Below are 12,873 nucleotides of genomic sequence, written 5' to 3'. Positions count from 1 at the left end.
ACTGGCTCTAATTCAAATACAAAGGAAGGGGTGCACATCCATCCTGCCGCCCAACTTGGTGGACGGCGGTACCGTAGCACCAGCGTACACCACCTCAGACTCTGGCTCCACCCTGGCAATGATGTTTAAAAGCAATCACGCCTCAGTTAGTGGCTTAGCATGGTCCATGAAGGCAGTCAGGTTCAGCTGTGGCCTGTTTCACACATATGGATATACTTGCCTGTAAGCTGCAGAGTATTAAAGTGGGGCTACGAGAGAGAAACAAAGCCAACATGTCTGGCACCGTGAGAACAAATAGCTGAGAAGTGTTTAATGGCTGGGTCAGAGAGTCCTACCTCCCCCCAGTTGCCAGTTTTCCACTTAGGACATCGTCCACCTCTGCAGCGGCGCCGCTCGCTGGGTTTGGACGGCACGTGCTGGCAGTACTCCTCTGGGACAGGACGTCTTGACCGGATCACACAGCTCACTTTGCGGGATTTGAAGCCTCTTCCACAGGAGGCTGAGCACTGCAAGATGGAAATAAGGAGGCCAATAAGAAGCAGAAGTATGTTTTAACCTAAAGCAGAAAGCGTAAAAAGTGACACATTTCAAAGCAATGAAACTCAGATTAATAATTTCCTTTTTATTGTTTTTATTGAGGGGGTATTTTGTTGATATCAAGTTTAACTGTAATTGATTATTCAGCATTAAAAATGGGATGTAATAAACAAGAAATGAAGAAAAAATCTCATTAGTATTTGTGAACTTGTGGGCCCTATTTGTCACTCACAAAAAAAGGATGTGAGACCCGGTTACATGGGGAGAGGTGGTCCAATGGTAAAGCGTGCCTGATCATCCCGGCAGCAGTTTGTTTCACCTCCGGGTTCACCGCGTTACTGAAAAGCTAACTCAGTGTGACAGGCAGACTCACACACACACACAGCAGCACTAAGGGAGGAGTGAGTTGTGCTGGACTGTGCTTGGATAATCAAAGGGGGCGTTGCATGTGGGGATGGATGGGAAGCGACAGGCTCAGAGTTGAACGAGTACGTGGCCCAGCATGTGGCTCTGTCCTGATCAGCAAGGGACTGTACCGGACAGGAACAAGCTGTGACCCCTCGCCTCATTCAAGGAGGTGAAAAGGTAGGAAGCCTTGTAAAAGGAGGGACGACTAAAGTGCTTGTTCCCCTTTATAAACGCAGGCATGCCAGTGCGTTTTGTAATGTACTTAATTTATCGTAATTGTCTTGCAGGTAAATTGTTTATCCAATCAATAAAGACAAACGTGAGTCATATCGACACAGTGTGGTTATTTTAAGGAGACTTTGTGCTTATCGCATGTACTATTCATATATTACTATTATAGCATATATTACTATTTTTCATATATTGGTGTAAAATAACTGACAGTGCTGATGTATAAACATAGCTGAGAAGACTATTTCCACCCATGAAATTTAGTGGCAGATCTTTGGTCTACACAGTGTGGAATGGCATCTATCTGCCCTCCACCAATGTCACTTTATTTTGTTTGGCTTTTGTCTTTTATTTCATTTTTCTAAATCTAGATCACGAGTAATTTCCCACAAGTCTGTCTGTGCTGAAGGGATGAATCAGGATGGGGCCCCTCACTAGATCAAATGTGACCTTTGACCTGCCAATGCACCACTGAATAGTCTTGCTGACGCCACCTTTTATTCAAGTCACTGTCAAAGGCCCCCACAATGGTCCACTGTCATTAACCCGCATTAGACCAGAGCAGAGGGGCCTGCCAGAAAGGGGGCAAAGGGCGCTAGCAACTCCATAGCCGAGCTTCCCAGAAAAAGCCTCAGCGTGTATTAAGAGTGAATGAGCACAGTAAATGCAATGGGAAGTACGCCGAGGCATTGTCCTGCAGGACTGAGATTTACCTTAATGGAAACAGCTTTGAACTCTTGACACATGGTGAGAACATACTTGCTGACAGAAGTCAACAGAAGCCCTGAGCGCATAAAACAACAAGGGTAATGCTCGGGAAAAGAGGACTTCTTTATAACCTATTTGCAAGCGTTCTTTTCTCATCTTTTAACCTAAAGCACTAAACAATAAAAGCCACTTCCTTCGCGTGAACACACTGCAATTATCAAAAAGCTTGGGCTGGTGAAATCCTAATATGGGGGTTAGCAGCAGGAGCACAGTGTTGCAAGCACTGATGCTATTAGCATTAATGAATGTTGCTAAAGGCTGGCACAGGGATCGGTTACTGCAATTTCAGCATTTCATTTATTTTTAAAGCCAGTCAGTGCAAATCACCAGCAAGTTTTAAGTCGTGTCTGTCCCTCAATTTAAAGCGACCTCGGTGTGGTCGCTGTATGTGATGTAAACCTTTTTATTCAGGCAAGAATGAAAAAAAGCCTTCGATAGTACCTCTACTTCACTTTAATTGTAACCTTTTCTGCAAATGAACAGAAATCCAACAAATCTGTAAAAAAAAAATTAAATATTGACATAACATTATAATGAATGAACAATAAATACAAGTAATTACATAAATATACAGAAATATTCTTGAAACATAGACTAATACTGCCATTTGTGAATAAGAGACATACATTATACTTATTTCAAGAGCCTGTTGATATAGTGTTTGTGTTATACTGCTATTCTGCGACAAGAGGTTGACTGCTTAGAATGACAAATGAAACTGGAGGGGATTATGATATAATTCACTATTGTGTTCCACTTTCACTGATTCAACCGAGATTTGGTTTTGTGCTGCCTTACAATCACACGTGGGAGTCATTACAAGTAAAAGTTCTCATTAGTAAATGACGTGTGGTAAAAATGTACTCACTGCTGTGTTAACAGGCCCTTAAAATAAGGTGTGATGTTGGTACAGACATTTATGACCAAGAGAAGTCAACTGGGTGGGCTTCAGGCAAAGTTGACCCTAACCACAGATTCTGGATCAGTTTAAACCGTCCTCACAGTAATGTTAAGCGTTACGGGGCAGGAGATGACACGCGCTACAGATCTGTGTTTAGGGCCATCATCTGCGCAGGGTAGCATCGACAACTCATGCTTAATCTTAGCCAGCCAAAATCCCTCCAGTGCAAGGGAGAGCAAGATACGGCAGGGGGGGCAATCATAACAGAGACTGAGGTAGACACATTAGGTTGGCTCAGAGTAAGAGCTCTGAATACAAAACACCATTAACTTCCCCTGTGGTCACAGGTATTACATGTTTCAAAGCATGACATTTAACAGCCCGTTCTCTTAAAGGTGAGACAGTCAAAGACAATTCAAACATTATTTCATCAGATCTGTGATACACTTTGCATTTAGCTGATCAATCAGATCAGTGCAAACTGCTCATGGAAAAAAAAAGTACAGAAGAGGCAACGTGCCACAATAAACACCTAACCAACCAAAAAAATTTAAAGGTTCTCTTTTTGAAAAAATATTTATATCTCATATCTCCCTTGTTTGGAAAAAGCACCACTGTTATGCAGGTCATCATTGTTTAATGGCTAGTTGAGTTGTGTTTTGTTCCAAGTGAGGTATTGTTGAGCATAGCATATATAGCAACTCCAAGTACTTACTGTACAAAGCAAACATTAACTAACATAATATAAATACACTCATATTAAGCACCTTTGAAGGATTTAAAACTACTGTTTTGGCCACACTAAGGAATTCTGGGTGCAAACCCAAAACTGGAATACAATGGCTATCCGGCCTAACTACCACAAACTCGTCGGAAAGAGACACTTTATTTTACAGTGGCAGTACAGCCACTGTTCGCTGGTGTTTACTACTGATACTGGACGTTTCAGGCACTTTTGACTTGACGTATGTCTCCTTCACTGTCATTGTCATTACGGGACAACAGCGTTGTTGCTTTCAGGGGGGTAGATACATAAACTGTAAAATAAAGTGTCTAAATAAGATTAGTAACTTCTCTACATGTGCCTTAAAACAAATTGAATTCCTAATATAATAGCCATTTCATAGATGCATATAGTACAAAGATGTATATATAGTATACAGCCCATATATAGTCAATATGTAAGGTGGTGCCTTTTACGTTCATAACAGAACATCGACTATATCATGTAGCACCTCATACGTGGAGATCGTGGGCCATTCTTTGGATAATAAAAGAACAAGGCAGCATATTGTATATTCCTGATATACAAAAACATTCATCAGTATTTGCATATGAACAATGATTGGCTAAATGTGCGAATACAAAGAGCTAAGACACCAAATACGACACTTTTTTAAAGTTAATACTATTTACAAGAGATAAAAAGGAAAACATCTCTCAATAAATTATCTTTTAAAAACAATATTTTACAAAACTAACTTTGATTGTGATACAACGTAATCCTGAATTATTAAAATAAAAAGAAGAGAAAACTAGTACGAGGCTCAACAACAGTTTTCTAACTACTCATGAAAAAAATTCTTACGGTCACAGCTGTCACTGAAGTATTATTTTTTTTTGTGTGTCGTACTTTTTTGGCATATTAAGCACATGTTTGCCATTCAAGTGCAACAGAAATTAATCTTTCCAAATGTCTTGAGGAAAAACTGACTCAGCAGTTGCCGGCTGCAGAGAGGGAGCAGTAAGTGGAGGGGGTTAAAGGTAAAAAGCTGGAGAAGCTGGAGTGTGACATCTCCAGTGTAAAAGCACCACAGTCAACCTGCCTCTTTAAAACTGTTTGTGAAAGAGTAAGACTACATGCATTTGAACATATGTGAGGTTAAAAAAACCAACAATAAAAAACGGTTATAGAGTATTTGGTTTTGTTTTTTTTATGAGCGTACCGAGGTCCATGGGTCTGTGCTCCAGTGGGGGTTAGACGGGCATGGCTGAGTATTGCACTGCTCACGATCTGGGGGCTTGTCATGGATCTCGCAGCTCAGATCATTGAAACGCTCGCCGTTTGGACGCTGACACACCACCAGCCTTGTCTTTATCCCACCTCCGCATGGCTTCGTGCACTGAGGACGGCACACAGAGAGATCGCATTTTATAGATGCAAGTTTGTGGATTTAAAAAAAAAGGAGCTGACAGCCATGTTTTCATGTCAAAATATGCCTGTCTTATGTGAGACTACTTTAGTGTGTCCTTCTTACCTCTCCCCAGCTGCCATACACCCACTGTGGACATGGCCCCGATTCGCAGGATCTTTGCTCGCTGGGTCGGCTGCGATCTTCACAGCTGTTGGCAGGGTAGCCGTTCTCATCCTGGCACACTACCACACGCCGCTGGAAGCCTCCTGCACATGTGCTGGAGCACTGTTTTTGTGTTTTTTTAACAGAGATAAGAGGGCACAAATATAGTTCCTCGTTATTCAGGTGTAAAAGAGTTTAGTGGGTATTTTATGCTTCGTTTAAACGCAGCGATTAACAAACATATTCTCAGCCTCGCGGTATTAAATCAGTGCACATATTGTATGTGTAATATGAGGTGTATATGATGTGAACACAAAGCCCACACAAAATTCTGACAACACGGAGACGTCACAAGCGACATGGCTAAACTTCTCTGCTTCTAAAATAATGTTCTAAGGAAGGAAGCGTGACCAGAAATATCTTAAATCCTTCCCAGAGTTATTTAAAGGTCACGGCTATTTTTTGTCAAAGATTATCAGTAACCCAGTTAAAACAACAAAGAAAAAAAAACTGCAGGAACAATACAGAGAAGGAGCTCAGTGGGACAGGATAGCCTGGGGCATTTAGGTCACAATGTCCTTCGGTGCTATTTCTAAAGATCTCATCCTAAAAAGAGTGAACGGCCTAAAGAACAGAGTCCAACTTTTGAGTTTTTATTCAGGACTGTGTGACATTACACAATGATTCTTAAACCCTACCCTGCAGCTCCAAAGCACAGATAATATATAGGTATGACTTTGATTTAGGGCGCCTTAAAGGAATAGTCCAAATTATCCTCACTCTGCCCTTGCTGTAAGAAGAGCATAGATCTATATAGGAAGTTTTTATGGTTGATATTTAAGTAGAATTTGAAGATTGTTAGCTTAGATTAGCACAAAGGTAACAAAGTCTGCCAACCTTATTGAAGTGATTGGTCCCACAAGATTAATGCAACATCTTAAATATCCCACCCCTGAGGTTTGTTGACCAGCATGATGTAATGCATTGTGTTTAGGAAGCCTCACCGCGCCCCAGGGTCCAGTCCGCCATTGGTGGGATTGGCTACGTGGCAGGTTCCTGGTGCTGGTGTTTGGTGAGGACGGAGGTCGGGAATCACTGGAGCGGGACGGGCACTGAGACATGGCACAGTCCTGCTCTGTGGCAGGACGGTCGTCTGGGTCACACTCACTAGCGTTCACTTCTTGGTCACTGAAGTTGACGCACAGCACTTGTCGCGTCGTCTTTCCCTGGCCACAGGTGACTGAGCACTGACAGCACAAACACATGGAGAGGGTGAAGAAATGAAAAGGAAAGGTAAATGCAAATATACACAAATCCAACTGCCATAAAAGGAAAGCTGACTTTCTTTGATAGCAGATTCTTGACATCTCTGTTCATTGTGACCTGCTGGTGGTCAAACCAGACTTGATGAACAGAACCACGTCAGATACAAAAAGATGTCATCTTCATGCTACCAAAGAGCTAACTCAGACTTAACCTGGTGTTAAGGTTACAGCAAAACTAAAATTTCTCTTCAACAGACTCTTACAGTATCACTCTAAATGACCCAAGTAGACATTTTTTAGAAAAATAACACAAGGCAGATCTTCCACCAAATGCTAATGGTGTCTCCAATCTTGCTCCTCCCTAGCAGAGTCCACTCAGTGTCTCGCGTGATCCATTTCACTTATGCAACAGCAGTTCATAAAAAACATGACCTATCCAGAGGTTTACATGACTCTGTCACAATGTTTCATGTTATTACAGATACTGTAACATGGTTCTGCATGCATTAAGTTGATGTATATACTGTGACGCTACATCGAGCTGTACTGTGCTGCAAGCTGCACTGGCCCGGAGAGCAGTCACAAAAATCTCTCAATTTGGATTTTTCTGTAACAGCGAGCTAGAAAAAGATGATTTGCTTTGGGTTTATAAATCTGCCGTTGTCAATCTTCTGTTCGTGTGTGTGTGTAAACATGGGATAGGCCTCTGAAATTTTTATTGGCCTTGGGATGATTTAGGATATTTCTTTTCAGGGGGTCAATGAGTGTCTTTGGCTTGGCAGTACATGTGTGGGTGTGCATGGTTGTGTGCTTGTGTGTGTTGTGTATGTGTATGGTGACCAGACCTGCAGTCAGCCTGAACTGTATTGCTAAGGCTCTGATGAGAAACATCTGTAAACAAGACTGGAGCCCCTCACTACAGCCCCTTGCATCTCCCAGCTCAAGAACTTCATTCCTGATTCCTCTCTCTCTCTCTCTCTCTCTCTCTCTCTCTCACACACACACACACACACACACACACTCTCCTCCTATAACTTCACTGCAGCCCTCCTCCAGTCCAACATCCACACATTCCAGCTGCCACCCTGTCTCCACATCCTGGCTGGCTAACACATTAACATCTGCATAGCGTGTGCAGACACTGGTTGTCAGGGTTAAAATGAGTCTACAGTGAACAATGGAGCAAACATGGAGGGGGGAGAAACACATCTGGATGGCAAATATTGATGACACAATGTGGGTTAATCTGTCACTATAAGGAAATAATTATTTTGTCAGCAGAAAAGCTCTTTTGCAAGTTCTTAATTATTTGAATTATTTGAGTCACTCAATCATATACACATGTTGGTCTTCTTACCACTGTCCATTCCAGCACTTTCCACTGTCCACATGCCACGACTGTGCACACTTCCCTTGAAGGAGGCTTTGGTAGGTGGGCGCATGCTGACTCGTCGGCCACGCCGCCCTGGTCGTCACGGCAACTCACATAGCGCATCCGTGTCCCTTTGCCACAGCTGGCGCTACACTGTTTTGCGGGAGAGAAAGATTAAGAAACCGGAAACCAATCAAATGAGAAAAGCAGATAAAAAGTAAAATAAACAAAAAATGCGACAGCACTGCCAACCTGGGTCCAGGAACCAAATCGCCACTGGGTTTTGTGGCCCGGGTGGGAAGGGACTTTGGTCCCTGGGGGAACAGGGTGGCTGCTGGGACACTGGGCTATTTCACAGTCCTGTGGAAGAAGAGACACATACACCCATTCATGCAGTGATTAGCAAAATGAATATACTGTAACAACATCTGTCCCTGACAACAAAATACCATGAATATCAGAGATAGCTTTTCTGACATGGGACAGTCGTGATCAACTTAAACTATATTCCTTCGGCTCTACGTTTGAGAGTAGTTATGCTTCCCATCGACCCTTTCCCCTCAACTTACCAAAACAACATTAACAGGGTCCGCCCCGTCAGTTCAAACTATGGATTGTGGCAGTAAGCCACTCAGCATAAAGCCCTGATCCCTGTCATAACAGGTCATAGTGGAGTGGTATTCAGGGCTCCAATGCCTATGCTGGCGTGGTTGTAAACTCCACCCCTAATCCACCCCCTTGTCCCGCACCTTCCGCCTTTCCCTCTTTCCCCTCCATATGCCCTCTGGTGCCCTCTGACCCCGTGTCTTTAGGAATGAGTGCTGGATCGGGTCGCACAGACTTGGGCTACACATTCAGCATGCAGCCTCCAAAAAGAAACAAAGTAACAGGAAGCTCTCCACATGCTTCCTGTCGTACTTGCATTTGCATGCATCAATAGAATATTAACAAATATATACTACAAGAAATCCAAGACATGAACAACCTTGTACTAAAACGTCCCTCCATCTATCAGTCTCTCTCATCCTATGTCCTGGTGCAGGGTGGTGGTGGGACTAGTGGCCTGGTGGCCCACTTCATGGCTGGCTGGTTAGAATCACAACGAGGTGGGGCGACTGCTTCAGGGTCACTGGTCACCAGTCTCTGCTGGTCCAAGCACCGGAATTGCGAGCTGCTGTGACTAGAGGGGGGCCTCATCCTGAGTCTGCATGCTAAGCGCTCTGAAATGGGTTTACGCCCTACGCTGACCAAACAAACCTCTCATTCAGTTCAAAATATTGCAAGTTTCTGTCGGGGTTTCTGTGCAAGTTGTGTGCAAAGTTCACCATATACACACATACAAACAATTGGCAAGACAATTAACCTGGGTGAGTGTCATTTCCCAACATCGTATGATGTAGACTGACATAACCCTCTGTCAGTCTACATCATGGGTAAGTGGAGGAGAAGCACGGCTTTGAACTAGCCTACTTTAAATACTGGTAATTATTTATTTGAAGCATGTCCTCTGTGATATAGCTGTGATTTCTGATTTATTTATGGCTGCCACAAATACAGGATGTTCTGACACAAAACATGCGTGAAAATCAAACTGGGGGTAAATAACTGTGCACTCGTGGTGCTGGAATCATTGGAAAGTTAAGTGGTAACGAGACAGAGAAATTGCAAGCTAGTGCTTCTTCAGGTCCGAAAAAATGCTTGTAAGTTGGAAAAAATTAGTTAATACATCCTTCAGTCCAACCACTTTCTAAAACATTCATCCATCCATGGAGGGAACTAACTGGAGCCTATCCCAGCTGCAGATCATAGGAGGCAGCAGGGATAGGCTCTTATGATATGTTTGTATAATAGAAGGTCATCAGTCTATCACAGGGTTAATATAGAAAGACAGACAACCAGTCACCCTCACATTTACATCTAAGGTCAGTTTAGATCATCTCTGTATCATGCATGTCTATGGACTGAGTTAGAAAGCCAAAGTACCTGTAGAAAACGCACAGAAAGGACCCAGCTGGCTGGTGGACTCCAACCCTAAACCATCTTACTGCATTTTTTAAAAGGAGCTTATATTAGTTGATCGTTTCCATAATAAGCAAATTCCCATTGTATGCTGAGGTAAGAGCAGGGTAGGTAAACTGTGCTGTTTTAAGCTGCAGGTTTGGTCAAACTCTGCAGCAGGCTGATGTTCCAGTCTATGCTTCTATAAGCATAAAGAACTGTTTGTATTTAACCCAGTCTGATTATGTCTGGGAAAGTTGGTTTAGAAATTCAACAAATCTTTTAAAGATTGTGCACTGGGGGTTTGTAAAAATGACAGAGAAAAACTGGAATTTAGTGCAGTCTCGCAAGTGTTTGTGCATGTCACCTCCTCATGTGTCCTAGGCTTAACGCAATCATTGCTTCTGCCACACATTTCAAGTGTCAGCTAGATGACACAAGTGAAATTGTTTTCAAGAGAAACATATGAGGGATTCTGTCTCAGAGTTTTGTCTTTATGGTGGGATAGTGAGGCTGGTAAACTTCCCTCTGCATTTGGAGCAGGCGGGACAGCTTTTATTGAGACCAGGTGGAAATGAAATGCCAGGTTTTTTGTGTACATTTTCAGTACAAGCGTGCATCTTCTTCCTTCACACTCAACCACGGAGCAAAAAAACGCTCTCAGAGTGAGGAGATGATAAGCAGATTGTGGGGAAAAAGAAAGGACGATAAGACCTCTTACCTGGGTGTCAGTGGGTCGCGTGGCTGCGTTACATTCGGTGTCGTCCATGACGGCACCATAAGAGCCCACCACGCACTTCACTGCTCGCATCTGGTAGCCTGGCCCACAAGAGGTAGTGCACTGGGTTCAAAGAGAGAAAAAAGAAACAAAGGAGGCGTGATGGGAAAACATTTGCAACAGTCAGCCAAAAAGAAAACTGAGAAAAAGACAAGAAAGGCAAGCAAAAAACAGATGTTTTGTTGGAGCCACCAGAGCAAACCCCTGCACACATGAGTATATAGAGTATATACAAAAAATGTTAGCTCACTTTAGAAAAAAGTCTTCTAACAAAAATCATACATGAGGATATTCATATACATTGGACTGGCCGCTTTCCCACTGCAGCTCAGTCAGAGGGTACCATCCCGCGCTTTCTTCTGGCTCACTGCCTTCAGTGAAACGGGGTCAAATTTGTGTGGCGGCAACTTCAGCTACCATTTGATCATGCTTCATTAAACCACTTCAAATATACCTTAAAATGTGCACATCCTCTGACGAGGGGCACAAAATAGCTCGCATTTTTGGGTGTTCTGTTCTGCACACGTACACAAATGAGAATGGGTGCGCACACAGATATATAACGCGCTTTCTGGGAACACTGCTATGAAGACTGTCCATTGCTTTTGTATCTTCATTTTCATGACATGTCCTGGGACTCTAAACAGCAGAGAGTTCAGTGCTAAATAACGAGCGTAGCTTGTCTGTGTATCCACCCGATGATTTACATTAGAGACCAATTCATCAGAGAAGTAATAGCAAATTTCTCTTGCTGAGCTGTGACCCATCAACTGGGTAGACTTCCATATTGCATGTATGCAAGTATGAAAGCAGTGGCTCTAAATCTATATATACAGCATACTCTTTTAAATGCCTTGGAAAAAAGATCTGCTATAGAACTATTAAATTATTCAACCAAACTGATTGATTAAAGATAGATTATGTCTTCTTTAAATAAAAAGATTTACTCATGTCAGTATGCAAATAAAATTTTCCATTTTACATGGAACCCTTGAGATAGATAGAACCAACCACAGTCAGTTACCATATCTTCTTTTATATTTAGCTCATCTTTTTTCCTGTCTGCCGTCCCTCACCACCAACCAGTTGTGGCAGATGGCCGCCCCTCACTGAGCCTGGTCCTGTCGGAGGGTCTTTTTTTCCTGTTAAAAGGGAGTTTTTCCTTCCCAGTGTCGCCAAGTGCTTGCTCATAGGGAGTCGTCTGATTGCTGGGGTTTACTTTCTATTATTTTTAGTCTTTACCTTACAATGTTAGGGCATTCAGGTGACTGGTGTGGTTTGGCACTATATAAACAAAATTGTATTGAACTGAAAATAAAACTGTCTCCCACACACAAAGATGTGGATCACAAGAGCATGCCAAACTTGCATCTAGCAATTTTAACAGCTGTAAGTGAACAAGGAGAGACAGGAAGGACAGCATAGGTTGAGAAACAGATGAAGAAGCGTGGATAGAGAAAGGAAAAAGCCCCGCATGATTGGCGGGGCTTTTTCCTTTTGAAAAGTAACCTCTATCCACATCCACATCATCATACACTGATGCTCTCAGCTGATAAATGACCCGACTTCTTACAGCTTTGAACAAAAACAATCGAGCACTGTGTACTGAATGCTGCACAGATCATAAATACAGGGGTGACTCACCTGTCCCCAAGGTCCAACCTGCCAAGCGGCACACTCCTGCTGTTGGCACGTCTGCACTGACTCAGGTTTAGACGACCCACAAAAGCGATCATCTAGACGGTCCTCACCAAACTGACACCACGTCTGACGATGCTTATAGCCTTTACCACATGTCACAAGGCACTAAAAAAATAAAGAAATAAATGTTACAGGTTATAATGCCATGAATTGCGTACATAGTTAATCGCTACATGAGTACAACAAATGAGCAGTTACAAGTATTCAGATTCATGATAGAAGAAGTGCTCTTGGTTTTATGTAAAGCAGTATATGCACATTAGAAAGCCCCTAGCCCCAAAAACAAAAAAAAGTGTGAGTGTGTTTATTTATGTGCGAGTACAGTCCATATGTATATATTACAGCATACGGGTTCTGGCAACACCACACGGGAGATCTGAAAAATTCCCGGAATGCAGCCCACAGCTTTGCAAGCTCCTTGCTCTACGATGTGTAAACTGTGCAGCAGTTTAAGAACGATTTCACCCTGCAATCACCTCTTACCCAACACTCATTTGGAGTGGAAGGAGGGGAGTAACTCTCCTAAAGCTGAGACATTCACAATCAGCACTGGGATTTGACATTTGACCCAGATCTCCGCTGCTTTAATACTCCAGCATTTACAAAGAAGTCTGTTA

General features: G+C 42.8%; 1 protein-coding gene across 1 annotated transcript in view; it reads right to left on the bottom strand.

Moving 5' to 3' along the window:
• Positions 1 to 12,873, bottom strand: part of adamts9 (ADAM metallopeptidase with thrombospondin type 1 motif, 9) — a 41,470-nt gene that overhangs the window by 12,223 nt on the left and 16,374 nt on the right. The window contains exons 22-29 of the mRNA XM_084927780.1: positions 12,200 to 12,361; positions 10,499 to 10,618; positions 8,032 to 8,139; positions 7,765 to 7,932; positions 6,147 to 6,389; positions 5,104 to 5,265; positions 4,792 to 4,968; positions 336 to 506 (exon numbers count right to left, since the gene is read on the bottom strand). Coding sequence (XP_084783906.1) covers positions 336 to 506; positions 4,792 to 4,968; positions 5,104 to 5,265; positions 6,147 to 6,389; positions 7,765 to 7,932; positions 8,032 to 8,139; positions 10,499 to 10,618; positions 12,200 to 12,361 — 1,311 coding nt within the window. The remainder of the gene's footprint in view (positions 1 to 335; positions 507 to 4,791; positions 4,969 to 5,103; positions 5,266 to 6,146; positions 6,390 to 7,764; positions 7,933 to 8,031; positions 8,140 to 10,498; positions 10,619 to 12,199; positions 12,362 to 12,873) is intronic.

This window comes from Perissodus microlepis, chromosome 5, assembly GCF_051167445.1.
Source record: "Perissodus microlepis isolate ML-2025 ecotype Zambia chromosome 5, ASM5116744v1, whole genome shotgun sequence".
NCBI classification, from domain to species: domain Eukaryota; kingdom Metazoa; phylum Chordata; class Actinopteri; order Cichliformes; family Cichlidae; genus Perissodus; species Perissodus microlepis.
The sequence above is the reverse complement of the archived record's forward strand: the minus strand, read 5'-3'. Positions and strand labels throughout refer to the sequence as shown.